Source organism: Leopardus geoffroyi, chromosome B1 (assembly GCF_018350155.1).
Source record: "Leopardus geoffroyi isolate Oge1 chromosome B1, O.geoffroyi_Oge1_pat1.0, whole genome shotgun sequence".
Lineage (NCBI taxonomy): Eukaryota > Metazoa > Chordata > Mammalia > Carnivora > Felidae > Leopardus > Leopardus geoffroyi.
In genome coordinates this window covers 202,594,958-202,622,044 of record NC_059327.1, presented here as the reverse complement: position 1 = coordinate 202,622,044, position 27,087 = coordinate 202,594,958, and the positions used below count along the sequence as shown (strand labels likewise).

At 63.0% G+C, this 27,087-nt stretch overlaps 1 protein-coding gene across 4 annotated transcripts in view; it reads left to right on the top strand.

Moving 5' to 3' along the window:
* Positions 1-26,827, top strand: part of ACOX3 (acyl-CoA oxidase 3, pristanoyl) — a 42,313-nt gene extending 15,486 nt beyond the window's left edge. The window contains exons 7-18 of one of the 4 annotated variants that reach the window (XM_045474690.1): positions 374-462; positions 3,029-3,125; positions 4,717-4,899; positions 6,560-6,682; positions 8,189-8,309; positions 10,516-10,638; positions 10,820-10,933; positions 15,866-15,981; positions 20,233-20,407; positions 21,465-21,532; positions 23,693-23,779; positions 26,358-26,827. In XM_045474690.1, the coding sequence (XP_045330646.1) occupies positions 374-462; positions 3,029-3,125; positions 4,717-4,899; positions 6,560-6,682; positions 8,189-8,309; positions 10,516-10,638; positions 10,820-10,933; positions 15,866-15,981; positions 20,233-20,407; positions 21,465-21,532; positions 23,693-23,779; positions 26,358-26,477 (1,416 nt within the window). In that variant the 3' untranslated portion in view covers positions 26,478-26,827. Of the gene's footprint in view, positions 1-373; positions 463-3,028; positions 3,126-4,716; positions 4,900-6,559; positions 6,683-8,188; positions 8,310-10,515; positions 10,639-10,819; positions 10,934-15,865; positions 15,982-20,232; positions 20,408-21,464; positions 21,533-23,635; positions 23,780-26,357 lie in introns of all 4 variants that reach the window. The other 3 variants (XM_045474689.1, XM_045474691.1, XM_045474692.1) reach the window with 3 other exon arrangements.
* Positions 26,828-27,087: the final 260 nt, after the last annotated feature.

Sequence of the window (27,087 nt, the reverse complement as noted above, 5' to 3'; positions counted from 1 at the left end):
CGGGAGTCTGAGATCCGTGTCGAACCCCCCACCCCCGCCAGGTTCTAGGGGACATCTTGTTCCTGCCTCGTCCCAGCCCCTGGTGGCCACACCCTCTTCTCCCCACGTCCTCCCCTCCTCTGTCTCTTACAGGACACTTGTCATTGGATTCGGGGCCCAGCTGGGTCATCCGGGAGCCCCTCGTCTCCAGATCCTTCACTTAATTACAGTCGCAAAGATCCCAGACGAGGTCACGTTTCTGAAGGGCACCACTTACCCCCTGCAGACACACGAAGGGAGCCCACGGCTCAGTCACCGGGGTTTTGTAACGTATCCTTGAGATTTTTGTGTGGTCCTAACAGTTGCCGTTTGCGGCTCTCTGTGTCTCGTACAGATCCGGAACCCCAAGACCCTTCTTCCCATGCCGGGGGTGATGGTTGGCGACATAGGGAAGAAGCTTGGGCTGAACGGCATCGACAACGGGTGAGTGTGTGCCCGGCCCCGATGGCCGCGGTCTCCTCTGCAGGGTCATTAACCCGAGGGTGCTTGCTCGGCTCTCTGGTGCCTGCTGATTCCAGCTTGGGAGCCACCAGGACCCTCAGTGCTGTCCTCACCCTCCCGGCCGCCTGTGGGGCCAGGAAAGCGTGCTGGGACGCACACGTCACCTGTCACTTGAGAGCTGCGTCACATACCCTGTGTCACACCCTCTCTCACATGCACACAGATCGTGTCCAATGCACCCTGTGTCCCACGTACCCCGTGTCATATACACATCGTGCTGCACACACTCTGGGGTCACACACCCTGTCACGCCCACACCCGCGGGCTGGCCACCATCTGTTTCTGGAACAGATTTTGTGGTCCGCACGTGCCCAGACGAGAGTGTGTGAGATTGTGCTTTCGGTCGAACTCCAGCAAATACTTGCACAAGTAGAAATGTGGCTCAGCCTTGTTCCAGCTCCTGTGGCACGACAGGGGAAGATTTTCCACTCCTTAAAAAGGGCGCTTGGAGTTTTCAGTCGTGCTCGAAAAAGCATTCCTCAGCTTTCAAGCAAGAAGCTGGAGCTCTCCGGGGGTGCTGGCGCTCAGTCTGCTCTTAAAAGGCGGATGGCTGCCCTCACTGCCCGGCGGGGGGGGGGACCCCGTCTGGGCCTCGTCTGGGCCCCCCGCGGCCTCCACCGCGCCCAGTCGGAGCCACCCCACGAGGCCCGGACAAGGCGGCCGATCCCGGCAGGGCCTCAGAGTCTCCCAGCGGGGCCCGTCTGCCGCTCCTCTTCGTCTCGTGCTCGGGAGGGGGGCCCGCGGAGGTTGGAGGTCCCCAGGGGCCGAGCATCCCTCACCTGCAGATCCCCTGGGTGCCTCCTAAGGAATTTGGGAGGGGGCCCCTCCTGCCCGCCCTGCGCACAGCCCCGTCTCTGCTCTTCCCCGGGGTCCTGGAAGGCCGGCCTGGACGCGGGGAGTGGCGTAGAGATCAGCGGCACCCAGGGGATAGCGTGTCACCTGCTGTTGGCCCGCCTCGTGGCTGTCTCAGCATCCGCCAGGTGCCAGGCCCGATGGCCCCGTCATAAGAGGGTGAATCGGACCCACAGAAACTGGCACTGAGAAGTAGGTGGCTGAGCAAGGACGCGGACAGCAGGCAGTCACTGCAGAGTGGGGCCGCCCTGCAGTGGTGCGGGGAGAGGGCCGGTACCCCCTGCAGGGGGGTGAAAGGAGAGGCCTGACGGGCCTCTGGAGGGGGTGGCGGGCTCTGAGGGCCACCTGCACGGGGACCACGGGAGAGCCTGGCCTGTTTGAGGGTCACGGCGGGCGCCCCCCGGCTCTAGGCAGGGCCCCTCTCCCCACCTCTCTCTGAGGGGCTGGGGGCTTGAAGGGACTGGTGCGGGGCGTCCCCGTTCCGGTCAGCAGTTTGGAAAGGGCCGTGCTCCCGCGTGCAGGACAGACTGAGGACGTGGCCCGGCAGAGAGCCCAGCGGTGGTTGTGTCAGTGAGCCGGGCCGGAGGGGGTGGGCGCTAGACGAAGACGGACGGAGGGAGGAGGTGGCCAGGACCCTGCTTGGGCAGAACTGGCGCCCTGCTCCCCTCCGGCTTGATGACGCCATGCTTTAAACGCCGTCTCCCGTGGGTGAGCCAGAGAGCGTTCTGGATGGCACTCAAAGTGCTCTTGGTCATGAGATTGGTCGCCGTGGGAGCTCTCGATATTCACAAGGTGGTTTGGGGTTTTTGTTCAGGTTATGGAACATCCAGTCCTCTGCCTGACCTTGTCCCTTAGACAAAGGAATAGGCTTTCCCAACCTGACAGCCGTAAAAAATAGCTTCCCTAAGTGACGTGGGAGTGAGTTGGCTCTTCTCAGAGTTTCAGAAGACACGGATTTGTTTGCTTTTGGATCACTGATACGGTAACGGTGTTCTTTTGTGTCACACGAGAGTTCAAAACCTTAAGTTTGTTGATTTTTCACATCGTATCGTGGATTCTGGTATGAAATTGAAGGGTGAGAACCTGAAAAAAATCAGTTGTCTCCTTTTTCCTTGACCGACCAGCTTTGTCCCAGCGGCGTCAGGAACCTGGCTCGTGATTCCCAGTATGCGGCCGTTGTTTTGGCCCAGAGCCCTGCCTCACGCACACCACATTTTTTCATTTAACCTTTTTAAAAAAACATTTTCTTTTAATGTTTATTTACTTTTGAGACAGAGACAGTGAGAGCAGGGGAGGGGCAGAGAGAGGGGGAGACAGAATCCAAAGCAGGCTCCAGGCTCTGAGCTGTCAGCACAGAGCCCGACTCGGGGCTCGAACCGTGAGATTGTGACCCGAGCCGAAGTCAGACACTTAAGCGACTGAGCCACCCAGGCAGCCTCTATTGAAGCTTTTTAGCTAGAAAAACTCGTTGAAATTTCCTGTCTCTGTTATCTTCTCCCATTTTCTTTTTCTTTGGGGGATTGGCACCCTTTTGGCTTTCCTTTGCTCTTACTTGACTGGGTTTCTGGAAGGAGAGGAGACTGATGTCAGGGCCGGAGCCTCGTGTCACCAGAAGTCCTGCCGTATCTCCCCACAGATTTGCCATGTTCCACAAGGTGAGAATTCCTCGCCGAGCCCTCCTGAACCAGACTGGAGACGTCACCCCCGAGGGTACCTACATCACCCCCTTTAAGGTACAGGGGAAGCTCGCGGGTGGAAGGCCCTCTGCTGCACAGGACGCTCCCGGGGCTTGCCCAGAGACCCACCCCAGCTGGGTTGGCCAGTGGCAAACCCCGCTCGGTTCAGGTTCCAGCGTCACCAACAAGGAAGGCGGCACTTGGGTCCCCTGCACCCCCAGGGCATGATGCCAGACGCTGCTCACCCCCCCAGCCCTCCAGGGCTGGTCAGGGAGGCTGCCCCCTGCTGGTGCTGTTCCCGCAAAGGGTTTAAGGGCGTGTGGCGGCCATCCCAAATGGGGGTGACAGTGTTCTCTGGTGTCCGGGGCTCACCACATCCCGGAGTCCTTTGAGTGATAGACACACAATGGTCACGGACACACTGGAGCGGTTGGTCGCCTCCCGGTGTCTGAGGTCAGGTGGGCCCGTCGGAGGAGGACTCTGTCCAAGGACACGCACCGCCTGACTGGAGTCGGGACGGCAGGATTGGAAGGAAGCGTGGCAGGGGCGCTAGGGACGAGAAATCAGCACGAAACCAGAGTCTCTTCGGAACGGAAAGAGTAACATCAACCGTTCGCTAGACGCTAACCAGACGGCGAAGGGATGGAAGGCACACGAGGAGGGGACGAACGGAGCAGGTGTGGGTCAGAGGCTGGGAGGCCCGAGGGAGGGGTCCGCGGAAGGCGCAGCAGAGGCCGAAGCGGCACGAGAGGAGGCAAGTGTGGGAGCAGCAGGGGCGAGGAGCGTCCGAGGATGGGGAGAAGACCCGACCGAGGGCCCGTGCGGCACCAGGGACGAGTCAAGGGAGCTCACGCGTCAGACACGCCGCAGAGACATGAGAACGTTTCCCAGAGACGCACCCGGGATCTCGGGAGAGGGCGCAGCTCTGGCTCCCATGGAGGGAAGCTCCCTGAGCCTCCGGGTTTCTGCGTGCGAGGAGGCGGCGGGGTGCGCGTGTGGGGTGTGGGGAACACCCTCCGGCAGGCGCGGGCCGGTTCCACCGTGGGTGTGACTGCGGAAGAAAAGTCTGAAGAATGAAAGAAGCGAAGCCGGGAGAGGCGGCAAGAGGTGAGGGAGGTCGGGGTGCCCGGAGGAGTTAAGACTGGCAGCGGGATGTGCCCACGGCACCACCACTGTGGGACACGGTGCCCGGGGCCCTGAGGTCTGCGGCGGATTGACACGGTGCCCGTGAGGCCGTTAGCTGTCGTGAAAGAACGCGTGAAAAGATGCCATCAGGAAGGTCGTCTTCCGCGGGGAGGGAGGATTCTGGGGCACCGGGGGTCACGGGAACGGGACGCTGGCACCAAGTGGCGACGCCTCGGCGCCGGGTCCCTGCTTCGTGCTGGGCATGGCTAAGCCTCGGGGGGGGCTCCAGGCGGCTGGGGGTGGCGCCCTGTGGGGCACTCATCCCTCCTCCTGCAGCCGGAGGGTCCCTGCTGGGGGCCTTATGACACCTGCACCTCCGCAGCCCGGCCCGCCCGGCGGTCCTGGCCTGGGGGTGCACGGCGGGGGGCGCCCAGGGGACCATCGGGCGCAGCCGTCTGCGTGCTGCTGTCCCCGAGGCCGCCGGGAGTCCCGCTCGCGCTCACCACGTGTGCTTTCCCTGTAGGACACCAAGCAGCGCTTTGGGGCGTCCCTGAACAACCTCTCCATGGGTCGGGCCATCATCGTGGCCATGTCCGTCGTGAACTTAAAGCTGGCCGTTTCCATAGCCCTTCGTTTCTCAGCCACACGGCGTCAGTTCGGGCCGACAGACGAGGAGGAGGTACCGGTGCTCGAGTATCAGACGCAGGTACGGCTGTGGCGGGCGTCCCGGCCTGTCCCTCCTGTCGCGGGGGCACCTGCGGGTCTCTGAGCCGCTGCGCTCTGGCTGCTGGGGGGCCGTCAGACCCCGTCAGGCAACGGTCAGGGCAACTGACTGGAAGGAGCCTGGCCGCTGGGCAGGAGGCTTCTCGAACCTGCGTTTTCGGGAAAAGGCGTGTGTGCGGTGGCCCGAATGAGGCCCTTGGGAGAAGCGTGTGCTGGTGAGGCTCCCGTGCGGTTGCGCGCAAAGCCTCCGCGGGGTCCGGCGGTGGCGGCTCATCCCGGCCCCCACTCTCTGGCTCCCTCACCACGTCCTGAAGAAGCAACCCCGCGGGAACAATCCGCCGCAGCAGCCGGGCGCTCGGGCCGTTTGTGGTGACAGCATTTAGAGTAGCGGGAGGGATGCTCCTCCGGCCCGTCCTTGGGGACGAGGCGGCCTGGATGCCAAAGGGGGCGCGGTTTTATCCCGGGAGCACGCGGTGCTTGTGCGGTATCCGCCCTTCTCACGCCCGGCCTCCACGCTTCTCACACACCTTCCTGGCGCACTTGGCCTTCACCGGGTGGGGCGCAGTTCCCAGTTCACAGGTGGGGGCATTGACGGTCAGACAGGGGGCTCCTGTCCGAGTCCGGCAGCGAAGCCCGGCCCCGTCTCGGGCCGAGCACTGTGGAAACGCAGGGGTGTTTGAGGGAGAGCCTGAGGGAACCGTAAGAGAATCTGTTTCTTCTCCTGCTTCTCACCGTGGCCGCGCGCCTGTTTTCGTAATAAGCAAACGAGGAGAAGCAGAACGTCTGGTTCACTTCTGTGTGGCACACGCCGTCCTTTCCCCGCGAGCCCCGTGGCCTTTGCGAGGTCAGCGCGCCCGACTGCTGGTCATCGAGGGTGAATCACGGTCCGGGAGCCCGCTTGGGCCACGAAGCTCGGGCTCCACCCTGCTGGCCGTGTGCCCTTGAGCAGGGCCGCCTTGTGCCGCCTCCCCGGGGTCTGGGTTCCTCACGGACCAGAACCGATGACACCTCCTCGTGGGGTGGCAATGAGGATTATATGCCCGAGTCCACGGAGAGCGGTTGGCAGGATGTGTGGCCCTCTGTTCCGTAAGCGGTAGGTGGGGGTGGTGCCCGTTTGCCGGGTCCCTTCCCGCTTTTTCCTCCACGCCCTTCCAGCCGTGCGGCGCTGGGCGTGCAGAGACCCCCTCCCTGCCCGGGCGGACTCCTGGCCCCCTGTGGGGCTCACTTTCCCAGGTGGCTGAGGGGTCATCACTTGGTCCCTGGTGGGCATTCAAAGCATAAGCGATCACCTGTGCAGCCCGGCGTGGTGGGGGGGCCGATAGTCACCCTCCCAGTGGTCCATTGGTGAGACCCCTGAACCTGCTACACAAAGAGCACCTTTGAGTGAGGCTGAGTTGGGTTCCCTGCAAGTGGGCGGGGGGGTGGGGGTCCCTGAGGGGGACGCTGGGTTCCCTACGAGGCGGGGGTGCGTTTTCTGAGGAGGAGTTGGTTCCCTACGAAGGGAGGGGTGCTGTCTCTGCCTGGGGGGGGGGCGCTCTCCGCCAAGGGGGTGGGTTCAGGAGGAGGAGGGTGTTGTCTGCGAGCGGGGGCGGGCTCTGTGGGAGGACCGTGCTGTGTTAACGTAAGCGTCTCGTCGATTTTAGCGATGGCGTTTACTTCCCTACCTGGCGGCTGCGTATGCCTTAGACCACTTTTCCAAATGGCTCTTCCTGAACTTGGCGGAGTTTCAGCAAGGCCTCATGGGAATGGACCGCAGCACCAGGCAGGTGAGAGGCGATTCTCTTTTCTCCGCGGTATCGAACCTCGTTAGCTGTCGCCGAGGTTGAACGGCACACGTCAACCCGTCTTCCCGAACGACATCTGTCCGTCCGTGGCGGCCTCGTGGGGCGAACGTGAGGCGTGTCCTTAGCCGTGCCCCGCCCCCCGGCTCAGGACCCCCAGAATCCTCGCTGTGGTGTGGACCGTTCGGGTGTGCGTCCGTATTCCTGCTCCTCAAGGACGGGCTGACGTGACTCCTAATTCCAGTCCGTGAGCTCAGCTGGCCTTCTGCTTTTGAAAACATGATGAGTTTGCACAATCCACGATACTGGCCTCTCAGTAGATTTCACAGCTCCGATCCTTTCGTAAACAATCCTGCAAAGGCTGAATCCAGCTGACTGGAGTTGAATGGACAGTCAAGGATTTATGCCAGATTCGAGCGTCCGCTGAGCTCAGGCACTGTGTAAAGTCATCCTTGGCTGATTCCTGTGTAAACAGTTTACGAAGGACTTTCCATAGTCCCTCACGTTGCCTCCCGGGCACGAGTGAAATGTGAATCACGAGAAAACAGGTTTGAAAACAGGTCAGAAATCCTGCCGATCGGTGTGAAGTCCAACACCCTAAAAAGCCTGTATCAAATTAGCACGTTTTGGAATATTCAGCGTAAACATCCGGGAGTCGGGAGGCGGCCAGCAGGGTGCACTGCTCGGCAAAGCACAGGCCCTGGGAGCACGGGGATTAAACGTGTTTTTCCCCGGCATGAGTCACTGAAGCTTCTGCAGCTGACATTGGAATCATCCCGTTCGTAACGTTCTAAAGAGTAACCACGCTTTATTCTTTCCGAAACCCAGCGGTTTAACCGGCGCACGGCAGGGCCTGGGAGTGGCCCTGACGTTTTCAAGTTGAAAACATTGGCAAAACAGACCATCTCATTTAGCGGGGGTGCGTGTTCATCTCTCTTGTTTCTGTGAAACCTCAGGTGGAAGCAAAGGGTGAGACCCGCCCCGAGACGCTGGCCGGGACACCCTTACAGAGACGCCTGTGGCTCCCTGTCACCCCCGCTGTCTCCTGTGCCCCGGGCCCGCCCGCCCCTCTCCTCAGAGGGGCGCGCCCTCCCCACCCCGCCTTCGGTTCTTCTCTCCTCCGCAAGTGCTCCGTTTCAGGTTCACGAGCTTCACGGGAAGTGAGCCGTGATGGACTCCTTGCTTCTGTGCTTTGCGTCTGTGATCACCCTTATGCCCCTGGCGTCTATTTGCTGCACAGAGCCCCGGTCCATCTGCTCGTTGCCATGGAACTGTCTGTACCACAGTGTAGCCACTCGGAGGTGAACCCCCCTTTTCAGGTTAAGGTGGTTTTGTTTTTTACTTTCTCCCGCAGCTGTCGTGTGTCTTAGATTAGACTAGGGGACGTGAGCCTTCGACGCTAGGGGCGAACTGACCTCTGACCTCTGGTCATCTCTTGATGAAAAGAGGTCAGCCTCTTTTCATCTCTTCTTGTCGATTTCCTCTCCCAAGGCAGAGCTCGGACGTGAGACCCACGCCTTGGTGTCGGGCAGCAAGCCCCTGGCTTCGTGGACTGCGCAGCGGGGAATTCAGGAATGCCGGGAGGCGTGCGGAGGACACGGCTATCTGGCGGGTAGGTCTCGAGAGGCGTGACGGTTTCCCGTCCGTAGCCCTCCTTTTGACTCAAGGGGTCCGCAGACTGCAGCCAGGCGCCCAAAGTCAGCCACCGCCGGTTTTTGCGAATAAAGTTTTATCGGCACGTGGCCACACCCATCCGCCCATGGGTTTTCTGTGGCCGCATTCGCACGATGAACGGAGTCGAGTCGTCTGCGTCGAGCCTGAGATCAGGCTCAGCGTCTGGCCTTTTCCAGAGCAAGTTTGCTGACCCCCTGGCCTAGACACATCCCTGCGCTCTCCGAGGCCTCATGTTGCCACGTCTGAGGAGAGACGGTGTGAAGGGCCCGCCGACAACCGGAGCAGAAAGCACGCGATCCGTTCGTTGAGGCGTAACTTTTCGGCGACTGACCTGGCGGTAAACTACCAGCAGGTTTTGTTCTGGTGAAAAATTCTCAAACGTAGGAAAAGAGCGTTTCGTTTGGGCAGCTGGTGTGTGGTAAGGAGAGCAGGCAGCCGACAGCCTCTGACCAGCTCCTGCCCTGCCAGTCACGAGCCGCGCGGCCACGGGCCCGCCAGCTAGCCTTGCTGTGCCTCAGTTTCCTCACCTACGAACCAGGGTCGACGGGAGCGTACCGCGACACGGGCACGTGCGGTGCTTATGTGAGTTGATACACGTAAAGCGGTTGGCACCGCGTCGGGCCTGTGGCACGTGGCCGGGGGCCACGTCACCGTTGGAACTTTCAGTACTCTCGCAGATGCCGTTATTATTCGTGAGCTTCCCGTGGGCCACTCTGAAATAATTAAAAAAAAAAAAATTAACGTTTATTCATTTTTTTGAGAGAGAGACAGAGCGTGTGCAGGGGAGGGGCAGAGAGAGAGGGAGACACAGAATCCGAAGCAGGCTCCAGGCTCCGAGCTGGCAGCACAGAGCCCCATGCGGAGCTCGAACTCACCGCGAGATCGTGACCTGAGCTGACGTCGGACGCTTAACCGACTGAGCCACTCAGGCGTCCCCTGTTCTGCAATAATTGACGGGCAACATCCAGTTACTCCCAGAAGGCCATGCGCCTCCCAAACAGCAGAACGCGACAGCCTTGTTTCAGCGGATACCTTCAGAAGCGTTGCAGGCTCTTGCCGAGCTCGAGCATGTCAGTGACGGGCTGTGGATAATCACGTGCTCTCGGCGAGGATCTGTCCCGTTCCTTGTCACGCGGCCGTCCCTCGGCTGCCTCCGCCTCCCCCTTCCCTGCTGACGAACAGGCGACCGTCGCTGTGCCGTGTCACTCACCCATGTTGTCCTCTGTGCAGCGTTCTGTAGTTTCTGTCGTTACGACTCCTGGAGTCCCTGTACACAGTTGGCCGTTTTGGGCCGTAAGTGGGATAATGAACTTGAACGTGCAGCAGTGCAGACGACAAGAAACTCCTGTGTCCGTGTCCTGTGTATAAACGCCAGCCGCAATGGGCGAGACCCGACTCAGCGGGGCGGATGTCACGGGCCCTGTCTAGGTTTAATAGCAATTGCAAGTTATTTCTCCGTGGCCTCGCCCGACTGTTTCTGTAGGGAGGTCTCTCTACGGCCTGGGGCACCGAGTCAGGGGAAAACGATCAGGGTGGCACAGGTGACCACAAGCCCGGCGGCGGCTACAGAACCTCGTGCGCCCTCTCTGGCCCTGTTCCCAGCAGCGTGTGAGCCTGGGAGGCCCCCGCTTTTCCCTCTGGCTCCTCCTGGCCCAGCCTGGCCTGTGGAGAACATTCTCCGTCAGAGGACGGAGACCCAGACGGGAGGGTCTGGAAAGCGTACCTTGTAAAACAGGCAGAGGGACGAAGTCCCGTGGTCGGCGGGAGAGACAACAAAAAAAAGCTGAGCGTTGTCTTCTGATACCTGATGTTTCTTGTGTAAAAAAATTCCACGGGGTGGGCAGCTCCCCTGAGGGGCCCGTGTCTGTCAGCGACCCTCGCGAGGCCCGCGGTCGGCAGGGGAGAGGGAGACGCGGGCGACGCCGGGCATTTCTCAAGCGCCGCACCGTGGACGTCGGGGGCCTGGCTGCGTGGCTCCGTGTGTCCCCTTAAAGGCAGAGCAGCCAGGCTGGGGGGTGGAGACCCGGCTGGGGAGGAGCGGGGCCTCGGCGGCCTCGGAGCACGGTGTCTCGGTCGGGCCGGGGGACGGTGGCAGTACCGTCCTGCGAGCGCAGGAAGTGATGAAGCGTGTGGCTCCGTTGCAGTGAACCGCCTGGGCGACCTCAGGAACGAGAACGACCCCAACTGCACGTACGAAGGGGACAACAACGTCCTGCTGCAGCAGACCAGCGGCTACTTGCTCGGCCTGCTGGAGCTCCGCCTCCAGGGTAAGGCCCCGCCCCCGCTGGTGCAGCTGGGCCGTCTGGGCCCCACCAGGCCAGCTCGTCCACCCGTGTCTGCAGGAAGGACGTGTGTCCTCAGGCAGTGACTCACCAGCTTCCGGTGGGGGGGGGGGGGTCAGCGAGGCGGGACGGCGTCTGTCACTCCAGGTCCTGGGTGTGCTTGTAGGTGGTGCTCGCCTTGAGAGCCCTCTGGGGACCGTGGACTTTCTGGAAGCCTATCCCGACATCCTCGACCAGAGGTTCTCGTGCCCCAGTGGCACCGGCTGCTTGGAGTCGTCAGGTGAGCACGCTCTCTCCCCATCTCCCTCCCCTCGTGATCCTGGGGGGCACACCGTACCGCAGTGGGGGGCTTTGGTAGGGCCTGCAGGCGGCTGGTCGGTTCCCGTGTTCACCCAGCACCTCCCCGGCCCGACTCCTGAGTCGGGTGCTGCCTCCCCCCTCTGAGGGCGAAGACGGAGAGGCTCTGGGTTCCTGCCTCGCTGGGCAGCTGGGCTCCTGCCCACCGGCTGCCCCTGTGACTGAGCCGTCTTCACAGGAAGCTGGGGCCCTTTTGCTCAGGGCCTTTGCACGTGCCGGCCACACTGGCATCACCTCCGCGGCCCCCGCCCTGCAGTGTGCCCACCCCCCTCGGCCTCTGCACAGGCTCAGCGGCCATGACCTTTGGTGCCCGTGCTCATCTTGCGTGGCCGTGACGGCCTGGCTGGGGGGTAGAGCCGGCCGCGACCGGGTTCCTGCTCTCACGCGACATTATGGTCCAATAGGGACGGGCCTGTGCAAAGGAGCAGGGGCTCTGCGTGGCCCCACACACTGGGCTTGGCTGCCCAGGACAGCCCGTCTGAGATCTCAGTGACACGGGCGGGTGGCCACGGGGCGGGGGCGGGGGATGTGCCCAGCGGAGCGTGTGCGTTGATCCAGGGCTGGGGGAAACACGGGACTCTGGAGAAGAGAGCGGCTGACTGACGGGTCTGTGTGTGCGCTGTGACAATTCACTCTGGAACGTCACCCTGGAGCGAAGGCCGCGCTGTCCGCCGTGGGAACACAGCAACACGAGAGAACATGGGTGTCCCGGACGGGGCGGTGGCAGTGCTGGTGGGAGGCAGTGTGAGGCGGAGCGGCTCTGGTCGCGTCCCCCGCTCCGTCCGGTCCCCTCCATGTCCCCACGCTCCCCCGGCACCCAGGCCCAGGAAGGTCCAGCGGCGCGTCCGTGGTGTCCGCGCCGAGCCCGGGTCAGGCCCGGCCTGTTGTGCTCCGAGGCCCAGCACCAGCCCCCCGAAGCCCCCGGAGGAGACTCCCACAGGAACAGGGCTGGAACTCGTGCCCGGGCCTGCGCCTCCCGCGGGGCCCCGCTCAGCTTTTCGTCAAGTCCCGTGTCAGACACGCGGCACTCGAAGCCACAGCAGAAACGCCACTGGTCTCACCGTCATCCGACCTGTGAGCACCGAACGCACCTGCTTCATTCGTCCCCAAAATGCCGGTTTCCGCGTCCTCGCGGACTGCCTCTGTAGGCTGGCGGCGAGGCGGACCTCGGAGCACGCGTCCTGGGGGCCGGAAAGGAGCCGCTCTTCCGCTGAGCCTCCCGGGACCTGCAAGTGCAGCCCACCCGCCGGGAGAGCGAGAGGGCGCCCGGCCGCCTGGGTCTGCTCCGGCCCTGCCCGCCTCAGCCCGCTGGCCACGCCCGGGGCAAGAGCAGCACCCGCCTCTCCAGGCTCTTCTCTTTTTTTAAACGTTTATTTATTTTTGAGATGGAGAGCAAGCGGGGAGGGACAGAGAGAGAGGGAGAGAGAGAATCCGGAGCGGGCTCTGCACTGTCAGCGCACAGAGCCTGGCTCGGGGCTCAAACCCAGGAACCGTAAGGTGATGACCTGAGCCAGAATCAAGAGCCGGACACGTAGCCAACTCTTAACCCAGCAGCCGCAGGGGGAAAGGCAACTTCGTCCAGAAGCACAGGCGTCCCCGGGTGGGCAGGGACAGGCTCTCGTGGGGACGCTGGGCACCGCGCTCCTACCGTGCTTGTGTTCGGGACCCGTCGGCCACTGCGGTAAACGCAGCCACGCGTGGCTCTGGCCTCCCCAGACTCACCGTGAGATGCCCTTTGTTCCCCTGACCGCTGTCAGCAGAGCGCCTGCGGCGTGGGAGGAGGGCAGCTGCATCAGGAGACCCCAGAGTGAGCGTCCCCTGGGGTCCGGGGGCCGCTGGGTCCTCTGGGTACAGGAGCTGCCGCCCGCCCGCCAGGGACCGAGAGCCCGAGACATCGCAGCAGCTGTGGGTGCTGGAACCGGCCGCACACTGTCCGCTTGGCCCCGCGGGGCACGCACTGCTCACGTCTCCCTAGAGGGGGCTGGGCCGGGTGGTCCCGGCCGGTCTAGCCCACGTCAGCAGCCGGGGCAAGAGTAGGACCCAGGCCGGGCTGGCTTCCCAGCTGGCTCTCCTCCATCGTCATCCAGGAAGCTTCTGCCCTAACCGCTTGATTTCTCGTTGGTCGCCACGTTCTGTCACAGCTTTCCAGACAGTAAGTGACCTACAGGTCTCCGTCTGCCCTTGTACACATGGTGGGACACGCTTGAAGATCGATTTCAGATGGTGGCAGGGCTCCCCAGCCCAGCATTGCTACAGAACGCGCCGGAAAATAACCTAATGCCTCTCGTGACATCAACGCCACCAGAATTTTTCCCCAGAAACCATCACCCGTCGTGAAACCAGATGGAACACAAGCGGTCTGCCAGCTGTGTGACGTCCCCAGGACTCCGCACGGGTCCCCCCCGCCGCCCCTCGCAGACACGGAAAGCCGAGGCAGCACCTGCGAACCCGCGGCAGGACACGTGCCCGGACAGAGTCGTGTTTTCCCTGTGACTGCCCTGGCCTGCATTTTCGGGAGGAAACAATGCAGCAGAAGTTCCTTTGGCGACAGCGCCCGACCCCGAATGCCGACGTTCCTCTCCGCGCACGGAGGAGGCAGCGTGCGGCGCGTGGCCGGCCCCTTGTCCCTGGGGCGTGTGGCCATCACATCCCACACGTGGGCCCTGGCTTGCGTCGGCTGCGTCCTTGGTAAAGAGTACGTGAAATCTTCCTGACCCTCGAGCTCTGTAGGACCGGGACACGAGACCCTTCAGTGCAGAAGCAGCCTGCCGGGAAGGTGCAGAGGGTCTCCTTCAGGGGCGGGCGGGGGTCACGGCTCTGCCTTCCACGTCTCCCCGCTTCCTCTGACCTGCAAGCCAGCGTGTGTGCCGAGGACGGGTTTCGCAAATGTCCCGGCGCCTTCGAGGACCTGTGCTGCCACCTGACACGAGGCCCGGTTCTTTCCTTTCCGGCTGATCTCCAGTTCAACCTGCGCTTCTGACAGCCGTGGGCGCACCAGGCAGAGGCTCGCCTCCTACCACCCGTTCAGCGGGTTCCGGGCCGCAGTCACGGAGCTCAGGCTCTGGAGTCCACGAGACCTACGGCTGGGCACTTGGCCTCTCCGAGCCTCAGTTTCCCCTGCAGTACACAGTCGTCCCCACGCTGCTCTGGGTGGGGCCCGGCCCACGGTGCGCTCTCACTGGGGGCCACCGCTCCAAGCCCTCCCTCGGGAGGGACGGAGCAGGGAGATCTCAGCTGTCTCCCCGACGGCCGGCTCCGCGGAGGGTCTTGCAGGTTTAGAGGAGGCCGTGTGGGAGCACCGGGTGTGGGGGCATGGACGGAGAGCAGGCCACACCCAGACCCTGCCACGCCAGCCCGGGGGCTGGTGCCAGTCAGCCGAGCCTTGCTTTCTGGGCGCACTGAGGTTGGGGCCCCACCCTGGAAGGGGGGATCGGCCAGGAAACGGGGGTCTAGCAGAGGCAGTGTCGGGGGAGGCAGAGAGGTGGTTGGAAGGTGGCTGGCCGGCCTAGAGGGGCTTGCTGGACGGAGGGCTGGGTGAGAACAAAGCCCCCCGGGGGGGGGGGCGGGGAGGGGTGATGACACGGGGCGTCCTGGTGTCACTCGTGGAGCCAAGTGCCCGGCGGGTATGTCCAGATGCCCCGGGACCAGGGGGTGGGGCAGGGCTGCGCTCGCTGCAGAGGCTGGGGGTGGGAGGTCCTTCCTGCCTCCCCCAGCCTCCAGGGCCCCCGGCACTCCTGGGCTCATGGTCGCATCACTCCGTGTCTCCTCCATGCCCTATGGCCCTCCCATATGTGTATCTCCCCTCTGACCCCATAGGACACTTGTTGGATTTAGGGCCACACTCTCCAGGGGAGTCTCTAGAATCCTTAGCTGCTCACGTCTGCCTTTTCCCAAGAAAGACACTTGCAGGCTTCGCGTCAGGACGTGAGCGTGTCTTTTGGGGGCCCCCACGGAGCCACCACACCTGGCCGGACTCTGGCACGGGCTCGAGGAGGCCCCAGAGGAACCGGGGCCGCCGTGTGCGCTCGGCGTGTGAGCTTTGTCTCGGCCTCGTGAGTGAGTTTATCTGTGCTTTCACGGACCTCTCAGTTGTGCTGAGACAGTCGAGTGTCCGCGGCAGGGCCCCGGCGAGTGCCGCCTGTCTTCCCCGGGAGTGGGCTGTGTGACGCAGGAGGAATCCCCAGGACCCTCCGCCCCGGCTTTGGGGCCAGACCCAGCGTGGCCAGGTCCCCGTGGTCCCTTCTGGGGGCCCCGCGCCGAGGGCAACCGCTGAGCAGAAGGGCTCCGGGGCCAGGGGGCGCCCTGCGGCCTTCCCTCTTCCGGCCCCTCCCAGCACGTGCCTGTCTGTCTACACTCTGTGGTGGCACCTCCTTTCTTGCCTAGAGCTCCTTGGGAGGAAGGCGCGTAGGCTGAGGCCCCGGGAGGGCCAGCGAGAAGCCCCCACTCCGCTGCCCGCTAGTCCCAGGGAGACGAAGGGCCGTGCTGGCCAGTGAACAGACACCCCTTCCTCCCGCCACTCGCCCGCCATCTGCCGCGAAGCCGTCCTCTCATCCGTGCAGATCCGTAGTGACACTGAGGCGACGTGCCCTGTCTCGTCACCCAGAACCTGCCGCCAACCCAAAGTGGCTTTGTGGCCCCATGGCCTCAGTCGGAGCCAGAACGTGCCCTCCCGGTGCCTGTCCCAGCCCGAGGCCGTGCCCTCCCAGTGCCTCCGTGTCCGTGAGCCGGGCCCGCCTCGCACTCTCGCCACGAAGATCACTGTGCAGCCTGCACCCTCTGCCCCTCCCGCCCGCGTAAGTGCTCTGCACACGTGGGTGCTCTATCGCTACTTTCTCTTCTGTGTCTTGTCTTGAAGTCCCGCTGGCGGCGTACGAGTGGCTGGTGTGTTACTTGCTCCGAGAGAGTGTGCAGAAGGTAAACCAAGAGAAGAGATCAGGAAGCAGTGACTTTGAAGCAAGAAACAACAGTCAGGTATGCTTGTTCTGAAAATTGCTTTTTGAATTTGCTTTGGATTTCTGTGCTGCCCTCTCCCCGTAAGCTGAATGTCCTGCTGGTGGCCGGCCAGGCCCTCCTGCCCTGTGCCCTCACGTGCACGACCTGTCTGCACCCTAGTTTGCTGCAGGGACCTTGCTGGATTGTGGGTGTCGCGTTTAAAGTGCTCAGTGTCCTCGGGGCGCCTGGGTGGCTCAGTCGGTTGAGCGTCCCACTTCAGCTCAGGTCATGATGTTGTGGTTTGTGGGTTCGAGCCCCGCGTCGGGCTCTGTGCTGCAGCTCGGAGCCTGAAGCCTGCTTCGGATTCTGTGTCCCCCACTCTCTCTGCTCCTTCCCCACTCATGCTCTGTCTCTCTCTCTCAAAAATAAACATTCAAAAAAAATTAACAAAACAAACAAAGTGCTCAGTGTCCAGAGCTGTCACTATTGGAGCTGGGACACTGGGCTCTGGGGCCAGGCACCAGCCCTGGTCCCTCCCAGCCGACCGGCGACAGCTTGGTGACTCACGTGAGGTCCCACCGGCCCTGCACTTGGTCGCTCTCAGGTCATGACTGCCCTTCTCAAGGAGCCTTGGGTCCCAGGGTGGCTTTGGTTCTCGTGTTCGGTCAGGGCCAGCTCCTGGGTTCCGGAATCCACGGTATGGAGGCAGCCTGCTCTAACACGCCTCCTGGCGTCAGGAGCTGGCCCGTCATGACCCAGGGTGTTGTTGGGGAGGCCATGGATGAAGGAAACAAGAAGTCTCTAGAACTGATGGCGTCCCCTCTCCTTGGTCTCACTTCGTGAGGCTCTGCGTCGAGAACTCGGCGTCCTCATCCGCGCATCTGCAGGTGCCCCCGCCCCCTCCCGTTACACTGGGACGGCGGCTTCCGTGCTCGGGTGGACGCGGCCAGAAGCAAAGCGGGTGGTGTCTCCCGGGGCCTGCCGCACACACCTGCCCAGGTGTGGAGCTCAGGGAACAGGATGGCGTCTTGATCGGAAAGGCCTGGAAGAGTAGACCCAGGTCGGCCCCAGGGCCTCAAGGCAGCGAATTCAGCAGGTGGCTGCAGTTAGTAAACTGTAGCTCGTGTCACAATGACCAAAACTGGGGGCAGGGAAATGATCCTTGTGGAATGGCTGGGGCCACGGCAGGCTTAGTCTTTTGGACAGCGACGGCAGCACGTTAGCTTGTCCCGCGTCCCTCCGTTCTCTGCCTGTCAGGCCGTCACTGTTGACATGGAACAGGTCCTCCATTTCTGGAGGGGAGGAGGGTACAAAAGGCACCTCCGTCCGGATGCCAGAGAGCTTCCCCGGGGGGTGGCTGTGGGTCTCCGTGCTGTCCCTCCTCCCCTGTGCCCGACACCCTGACGGCGGGCCCCGAGCAGGGGCGCAGCCGTTTTAGAAATAATTCACCCTTAGACCTTCACTGAAGGACCTCGTAGCAGCATTTCAGTGAGCGGCATGGCTGAAAAGGACGGAGAGGCCAGCTGGCCCAGCCTGGGTTCTGGGTCCAGCAGAGGTGGGGTGCCTGGGGAGAGCTGCTGAGCTGACCGGCACTCAGAAGCTGGGGTGTAGCACGGGGAGCAGCCGTGAGGCCTGGACGGGAGGTAATGGCCCAAGAGCAGTCTGCATTTTCCGCACCTGGTCTGGATCACGGAGCATTTTGAGAGCGAGCACTGGGTCGTTTCCGACAGCCGAGAGCTCTCACGGCCGGGGCTGGACGTTCATGTGTCCCAGAGAAGACGCCGTCTCTTCCCGTATCATGACTGGAGCAGCAGGACGGCGTGAGAAGAACGTGTCAGGGAACGCTGATGCAGCCTCGGCGTGGGGGGACCAGCCTTCTTAAGACAGGAAACCCAGAAGCTGTAGGAAAAAAAACCGTCAGACCAGACTATGTAAACTTTCACTGTTTCTACCAACAAATCGGGAGACAGACCACAGACTGGGGCAGCACGTACAGGATGACCCACAGACAGCGTCCCCGTGAGGGAAAGGGCTCCCGGGCGGGGAGCCAGCCGCTGGCCCGAGGCGGCAGGCACGACAGTTGCTTAACCTGAACCAGGGCCACACGGGTCGAAGGACAGTGACCGGCGGGTCATGGAGGGAGCGAACCTGCCGTGCCCTTGGGGGCAGACGCTGGCTGCTCTCGTGTCGTCCCAGCACGAGCTTGCCGGGACTCGGCGGGGGAGGCCGCCAGAGACCGCTGCCGTTCTGCTAACCCGCCGCCTGCCCGCTCACAGTAGGCTCTCGAATAGTTGTGTTTATTGCCTCTTTGAGCCGAGTAATCCCCTCCCGGGCTCAAAGTGAGAAAATGTGAACAGGTGGGCTGCAGAGACCCCCTCCCGGAGCCCCCCCCGCCCCGTCCAGAGCCGTCTGCCTCGCAAACGCAGATGAGCTTTCCTCCCCCAGCCACACACGGGCCCCTCGCATATTCTCGTCTCGTGCCGGCCTCTCTGATGCGTAAGGAAATCGAGGCCAAGAGCAATGCCCCGGCTCAGCTGTGCCGACGTCCACACCGGGACAGTTAGGAGTTAGTTTTTTGCCGGAAGTATCTGTCGCTTGTTAATGTGCAGATATCCTCAGTGATCAGAGCACAGCAGAAATGAACACCCGGACCCCGATTGGTTTCTACGTCGCGGGGGTGGGGGCTCGTGGGAGAGGGGAGCCCGGCACGGGGGACACTGCGGAGAGGGGACAGGGCTGGGGGCAGGGTCCATCCCTCCTGACTCTGCACGTGTGACCGGCCCTGCCTCTGAGTGCTCGCCGTCTGCAAACGGGGTCCCAGGTCCATTGCTGCGTAGTGACAGGTGACCCTCGGCCACATCGGGTCCGAGGTGTGCCTCGTCAGACTCCCAAAGGGGACAGTTAAACAGCACGGCCCTGGAGGGTCAGAAGACCGCTTGGGAGCTGAACAGCAGAGCTGTGGCCCCACCGCGTGTCCCCGGCTAGTGGAGGTTGGGGGAGCAGGGGCTCCATCCGGACCCGTCCAGAGGCAAGGGGCCCCCCACGGTGTGGACACGTGGGCAGACACTTCTCGGTGGGACGGGGGCCTGTCCTGTGCTCTGTGTGGTGCTCAACAGCGCCCCCACCTCTACCCACGAAGATGTCAACACCACCCCTGAGTTTTGAGAACCGGAGATGTGTCTGAGGTGGCAGACGTCCCTGGGGGCAGACTTAAGCGAGCAGAGGGCCCCTGACGTTGAGTGCAGCGGTCCTCGGGGGGTCTGGGGCCGCAGCCAACGGAAGCAGACCTGCCCCCTGGCCCACCGAGTCTCAGAGGCCACAGGCCTCTCCCGCTGGGCCGCGCCTCCCTCACACAGGCGTCCTGCCTCCCTGGCCATCTGGACCTAGACCGTGCGGCCCTCACATCGTGGGCTCCACAGCCGTCATTGCGCAGATTCTCAGGTGACGCGCGGGGTGGCCGACGCCCAGCCCGCGGAGCCGTCCCCGCGTAGACGCGGCCCCCCCCCCCCCCCAGGCTGCCGTGCGAAGGCGCCACCTGCTGGTTATAACAGGTCAGGTGATGCCAGTGCAGTTTTTCTGATTTAAAAAAATCCGGTCAGATGATCGAGTGGAGATGGAGAAGAAAAGCTGACGAGCAGAGCTAACAATGACTGGCAGGTACTTCGGATGCCGGGTAAAAAGGGAGACACCGGGCCCAGAGGTCTGCAGTGACCTCCTGCTCTCACAGACCCAGCCAGTATCAGCACCGCACCCGCAGATGAGACCCGGCCGGGGGTGGCCCCACGCCTTGGCTGCCTGTCAGCCGTCCCCGAACTTGTGGACAGATGTGTGAGTGGGATGGAGAAACGGCTTCCTCAGCAGCCCAGGAGAGGGGGCACAGCGTCACCCCGAGGGGCTGGCCCGGGTCGCCCGGCGACTTCTCCGTGGCTCCGGGCGCGGAAGGGGACCCACGGCGTGCCCTCGTGCCTCCTGGGGGCGCAGTTGTGGCTGTGTGCTCCAGACGGGGCCGCTGACGCCGGCTTTCCCGAGGCCTCAGCGTAAACGCCAGCTTCGAGCTGGGCATTCTGGCGTGCGGGCCTGTCCGCAGCGCTCCCGCGGGGAAGTTTCTCACGCCGTAACGCCTCCGTGCACCGCCTCGCCTGCTGTCGTCGTCCCCGCATCCGGACGTGCACCGGAGCTCAGACCTTCGTCTGTGTTCCCGAGGGTTTCTTCCACCGGAAACCGCTGTGACGGGAGCCCCGGCCACCCGCTCACGGGGGTCGGTGGCCCCGGGCCGTGCTCTGTTTTAAGGTGTACCGCTGCCGTTCCCTGGCCCTGGCGTTCCTGGAGCTGACGGTGGTGCGGAGGTTCCACGAGTACGTGCACCAGCCCAGCGTGCCACCCCCGCTGCGGGCCGTGCTCCAGCGGCTCAGTGCTCTCTACGCCCTGTGGTCCCTGAACCAGCACACGGCCCTGCTCTACCGAGGTGAGGCCCTGCGGCCGCCCCTGAGCCCTTCTCCCCGCCCTGTCCCGCCCCGGAGTGCAGCCTGTTCTGTCCGGGAGGCTTTGCCTCCTCGTCCTGAGCGGTCCTCACAGGCTGCATGAGCCTGTGGGCAGATGAGGAGCTCCAGCCCCGTGGTAAGAAAAGTGGCATCAGGACGATGTTGCCGACGTAGTTTCGCTTTCACTCAGGGTCCCTTTGAAGTCCACTTCCAGTTCAGAGAATATTCCAGAAGGCCCACGTTAGCCAGACAGGGAGTTGGTTACCCGCCCCTCGAGTCCCATAGGTCCTACGTAGACACAAGCCCAGGCTGCTGGGAGGCACCCTCAGGAACGCCCAGCCTGTGGACCCAGGAGGGCAGCCTGGAGGAGGTGGTGTGCGGGCTGATTCCCGGGAGACTGGTGAACATGGGGCAAGCCTGAGCTTCTCAACCTGTTTTCGTTATTGTCCTTCCAAGGAGAGACTTTAGACCTTTTTCCCCAGTCTCCCTCCGGACACGTTAATGCTGTGTCTGTAAGTGTCCTGTGCGTGCATCCGGGCTGGTGAGGAGTCAGCCTGTGTGCCATACTCCCCTTGCCAAGAACCAGGTTCCCCCTCGGGGCTGGTGTTGCCCCCGGAGGCCACGAGAGCTCAGGCGAGGCTAGCAGAGGGGAGGGCGGTTCAAACAGAGGGTGTGGCAGGTGCAGGGCAGGAGACTGCGTGCTTTACGACACAACTCCCAGTGACGGGCAGTTTCCATCACAAAAGGCAAAGAAGAGATTCTGCAGCAAATGTGCTCTCAAATGCACAGGCTGCATGCTTGGGCCCACTAGACGCCACCGCAAGCCGGCCACGGTGGTGGCCGCGGCCTCCAGGCTCATGCGCAGTGATGGGACAGGGACGTGGGAGCCCTGGCCCCGGCCAGCGTGTTCCTGGAAAAGGGCTGCAGCCGGGCCTGCGTGGCAGGGAGCCCTCCTGCGGCGGGGGGCGGGGCGGGGCGCCCGGAGAGGCCCATGTGGCCGCAGGGCACCCGTGCCCAGTGTGACCCGCCCTCTGCTTACAGGTGGCTACTTTTCTGGTGAGCAGGCGGGTAAAATGATCGAGAACGCCATCCTCGACCTGTGCGCACAGGTGAGTCGCGATCACCCTCCTGTGATTCACCCGCGTTCCGGGTAACCGCTGCCTGGTGACACACACACACGAGCGTGCGTGCGACTTTGGGCCAGAACGGGAAAATATGCCCGTGTCAGAAATGTTAGGCAAAGAGTGATTTTCGGGGAGCGTCTTAGAATCCGGACTCTGTAATACACTGTTTTACAACTACCTTGGTAATTCTTTTTTCGAGCCTTCCAAGGTACTCGGTGGCCAGCTTAAATTCATTTCGTGGCTTATTTACTTATTTATTTAGGTACTTAGCGCACAGGAGCGAGTGGGGAAGGGGCAGGGAGAGGGAGAGAGAGGATCCCAAGCAGGTTCCGTGCTGTCAGCGCATCGCGGAGCCCGACCTGGGGTTCGATCCCTCGAACCATGAGCTCATGACCTGAACCGTAATCAGGAGTCGGACGCCTAACCGAGCCGCCCAGGTGCCTCGTTATTTTTTTGTGTCTTGTACTCTTTGACCTTTGTCATCCAGAAAGGTCAGGTGGGTCCAGCCCCCGCTTTATGTTCGTGTGGCACCGTGTCCAGTGGGAACGTCTACGGGGGTGGACGTGTCCTGGGGCCGTGCTGTCCCCTGTGATCACCACAGCCCCGTGGGCGGCTGGCAGGTGAAAGTGTGCCCGGTGTGGCTGAGGGCGTCTGTCCTTACTTTGAACCGATTTGCAGTTAGAGGGCCACACGTGCTGGTGCTGCCCTGTCGAGCCCCCGCAGGTAGCTGCGTCCTCTGTCTTCCTGACGTTGGGCAGTTAAGTCAAGGCCCTGCCAGCATTTTATCAGACGTCTCAATGGCCGGTGAGGGGCCACCTCATTTGTCCCCTCCCCGTGCTCGGAGCTGATGTAGTTCCAGGTGACCCCTCTCCCCGGACCCCTCGTGAGTGTGGTCCCTCTGCCTCCTGGTTTCTGGATCAGCGTCTGTGGCTGCACCGCCCCGGCGTGTGGCCACGTTTACTGTTCCTCGAGCAAAACCAGCGACCACAGGGATTTCCTGTGTGGGCTCCGCGGGGGCCAGCTGCCGTTTACAAAGAGTGCGGCGGGTGTTCCTCTGCTCTCAAACAGCTGAGCCCCCCGAGCCCCCCGCCCGGTGACCGTGACCCCCGCAGGCCAGGTGGTCACGTGCACAGCGTGCAGCCGACGCCTCGTCTCCGTCCACCGCCTGGCAGGGCCAGGTCCCCATTCTCGCTCGGGGAGGCCCGGGTCAGGCAGGCGGAGGGGCGCCAGCCCGGTCCGGTGGTTCACGTGGGCATCGTGGGCGGGTGTGCGGCCTCGGCCGAGGTGCGCCACCGGTGAGACGGAGACCCCACGCACGGCCCCCGAGCCGGACCGTTTCCTTGTCTGGACGAGGGGCCTCGCTCCGCGGACGGCTCCAGGCTTGTTCATCCGAGGCCCGAGGGGCAGAGGGCACGCAGCCGCGGGGCAGACGGGCGGGGACGCTAAAGAGCTGCCTCTGAGCCCCGCGGGTGTTCTCCTTTCCTCTGCTTCGCGGACTCCGTTGTTCCGCGCTGGCCGCCTGCTTGCCTCCATCGCTGAGGCTGCCCCGCTCCAGGGCTCTGGTCAGCGCAGCCGGGACCCTTCACGGTTATTTTGGGAAAAAAACGCTTCTGCATTTCAAGAAAGCTCTTGGGAGGCTCCTCACGTAAGTTCCACGTGTCCAGTGAAAGGTGACTCGCACGAGGGGAGAGTCATAAAAGCGCTGTGCACCAACAGCCTTCGTGGGACAGCCTTCCGGGCCCCCGTAAACACCTTCCCCGTCACATTTTTTCCGGACATACTTTCCTCTGCTGTGGCGGCAGCTGCCCAGATGGGTCGGGATTCAGACACAAATCTCGGAGGACGGCTGCCAGTTAGCGAGCCCGCAGGACGCTTTTACGAGGGGCCCCTACCTTACTGAAAAGCAGTTAACACGCTGGAAGTCTTGAGTGATTAGCAACGTGGTGAAAATATTCAGACGCGCCCCCGGGGGATCTGTAGTCCAGGCCAACGAAAAGATAATGCGTTACTGGCCGAGCCGCGCGCGCCTGCTGTGGTCAGCGTTGCTAGCGGGTCGTGGCAACAGGCGGCCCGGGCTCTGTTTCTTAGGGGTCGCCATGGAGATTTGCAGGGGTTGCCAGGCATACGGACTTTGTTTCCCAACAGCTGAAAGACGATGCCGTTGCCCTGGTGGACGTGATCGCCCCTCCCGACTTTATCCTGGACTCACCGATTGGCAGAGCCGACGGCGAGGTGAGCGCAGCTGTCCCCCTGCGGCCCGGCGGGAACCGCCGTGTGTCCGAGCGCGAGCGGGGGCTGCTCTGGGGGCTGGTGGTGGCTGTGGCAGAGCCCAAGATGCTGACGTGGGCCCGGAGCGCCCTGGCGCCTTCTGGGGACTTGTCACGCTCGGGCGGTGGTGGAGGAAGCGGCCGGGAGACGTCTGGGGTGACTTAGCCATCCTGCCCCCCCAGCCCGCCTTCCTCTGAGATGGGGGCGGCGGCACCACCTTCGTCGGCCCGGGGCGCCAGGTCAGCACAGGCCCTCGTGCGGCCCTCGCACTCACACCCCCGGGGGCCTGTTCCCGTGCTGGCTCCTGGCCCCTTCTGGCCACCGGGCGCTCACCCCTCGTTCCTGCACTTCCCGGCAACCCCCCCTCGGCTCCCCGATCTGTCCTGTCGCGCCATGCTGCAGGATGATTTCTTAAAGTGATCTCGTCCAGCTGCTCTTCTGTTGAGCCCTCATACCGGAAACTTCAGGCACGGCCCTTCCCACACCTCCAGCCTGGCGGCCTGACCTCTGCCTGGTTCTCCGAGGGTCATTTTATGCCGTGCTCCTCCGGCCCTCTGGACTCCAGCCTCACCATCCCTCTCTGTTGTGGTGTGTGAGCTTTCCCACCCCAGGGCCTTTGTACCTGCTGTTCCTGGAGCACTTCCATTCATCGGGTCCAAGCAGAATGCCCCCCTCAGGTCTTCTCTGGCTCCAACCAAAGTGCCCCCCCACAGGCGTGTGACCCCCCCCCCCCCAGGCGTGTGCCCCCACCTTGTCCTGCCGTGTGATCCTTGTGCTTGTCACTGAGCCAGCTCATAACCCTGTGTGCTGGCTGATGCTCACGGGTCTGTTCAGCACCTCCCAGCACCGCGCTACCAACAGGCGGCCCCGTGTTTGCCCCTGTGTTACCGCGGGGACGTTTCAGTGTGTTAAAGTCACTTGCCTGAGGTCTCGCGACTGTGGGCAGTGGAACAGGACTGACTCCCACCTGACCCCCGACCCCGAAGACCATGTGTTTTCCGTGGGGACACGTGCCGCTGACCCAGGCTCTGTTTCGATGGAAATCGGACAAAAGGGGACAGGACCCCTGCACGTGTGCTCAGGGGAACGCTGGACTCGGTACTTTGCAAGATCACATCCGGGAAGGGGGCACGGCCCAGGCCACACGTGCGGTTGGGATGGTGCACTGGGCCCCGGGGTGGGCAGGACAGAAATCCCCCGTTGACTCAGGCTGGCAGGGGGCAGTGGCCTTCACGGAGGCCTGCCGTCCTTGCGCTGCAGGGTTGGGCGTCTGGCCCCCTCCCACACGGGGCATGTCGCACTCCCATCGTGCCGGGGAAAAACCCACCCTCCGGAGAAGCCAGGTGGCCTGCCCACAGCTGCCCCGCCAGGGGCAACGGAGCCAGGGTTTGGGGACAGATCTACTGTTTGGAGAGGAGGCAGGAGGCCGAAATGGGTCCCCGGTGTGGCCAGGGCCCCCTCGGGCTCACAGAGGAGGACGTGCCGACGAGGCCACGGGAGAGGGCTGGCCTGGGCTCGTGGGGGGCGCGTGAGGAGGAGACACGGCAGGGGCGGTGGCGTCACAGAGCGCGGGGACGTGGCCGCCCCCGGGGCCCCGAGCACAGGGGGGCGTTGGCGCTCGCAGAAGGCGCCGGTGCGGCTGCCCCACTCGAGCCCGTGCCCGTGCGGCTGCCCTGCAGAGGCAGCCAGGCTGACGGGCAGGAGAGCGACCGGTGCCCGGGGGCACGTCCCGCAGTGTGGGGGCTCCACGGCGGGAACCAGAGCCGGCCCGAGGCTCACCTGTCGGGGTGGTTTCTGTGACGCACACCGTAGCCAGGTGCTGCCACGTGAGACGTTTGTCTTGAGTGAACGAGCACAGCCGCCAGAGGTTATTAGAGACGATCGTTAAGCGAAGCCCGAAGCTCCAAGCGGCCACGGAGCCCGTGCACCAGGCGAGCCCGAGTGTGTGTGTCTGGGAGGGGGCAGAGCAGTGTCGGAGGCAAATTGCAGGCGATTCTCCAAAGTAAAATCTGTCGATCCCAGCCAGGCACAGTGTAGGCCCCTTCCTTGTCTCCGCGGGCTGGAGGTCAGCCTGGGGGCCGGGTTTGGGGTGGGCGAAGGACCAGCCACCAGCTCCCGCGACGCTCACGGCCTTTTGTCCGGGATGGCGGCCGCTCTCCTTGTCCCGCGGGGCTGCCCAGCGGGAGGCAGTTGAGTGTGGGGGTCCCGGAGGAGGCGGCAAGCCGGACAGAGGGGGACAGTGCGTGCCGGGCGCCCGCCCTGCCGGCAGCCGCGTGGGGACAGGGCATGTCAGGGCTGAAGGCTAGTGCGCGCTTGCAGAGTCCGGGCAGGAGGCGTGAGGAGCCGTCTTCGTAAACGCGTTCTACCCTTTGCTTTCGGTTAGAGACAAAGATTTCCCTGAATTAGATCCCCTTCAAGTTTTCTAAAAGGTGACAGAACGTCCTGTGTTTTCAGCAAAAGCTAACGAGGGGGTTTGCGTCTGCCCCCTCGGCCGTTCTCAGGAACCTTGCGTATCGTTCACGCGTGTGCTCCTTGTTCGCAGCTCTATAAAAACCTCTGGACCGCCGTCCTTCAGGAGAGCCAAGTGCTGGAACGGGCATCGTGGTGGGCGGAGTTTTCTGCCAGTAAGACCCACGTGGAAAGTCTGAAGTCGAGGCTGTAGGCGCAGCGGCACGCTCAGCTGAGTCTGAGTGAGCTCATCCAGCTGATGAGGACATTGACCCCAAATGCTGGTTCCGGAAGATACTGGAAATGGCTGCCGCCTTCTGAACGCTCGTCTGATGGTCCTGTGTCCGTCCCGACTCCCGACCTCACCGGGAGGGCTCAGCCCCGGAGCGTGGGGCCGGACGAGGCCGCCAGCCGCTCATTATTAGAGGTTCTCCGGTCGGATGACCTTTTGCATTCTGATTTTTCTACAAAGCTCTGCTTCACTGAACGCTTAATGATGCCAGCGTGATGCTTTTTGTTAACTCATGTGACTTTATCAGGTAATTAAATTGTATTTTAATCATACCCGGATGACGTAGTGTTAGATGTTTAAGGAGAAGAAAATCTATTTCATGACTTCCTTACGCGAACATAGAAGTTTCCATCAAGGAAGTGTTTCCAAAGAAAAAAGACGCGTGACACCGGTCTGGTCAGTTTCAAGTCCTGACCCGCCGGCCGTGTGCACGTTGCTGTCTAGCGGTCTGCTGCTCGGGGGGGGTCCGTTGCACAGTCAGCCAGCGGCTCGGAGCTCCCCACGCCGCGCGTGAGTGCGAGCTCCTTCCGGC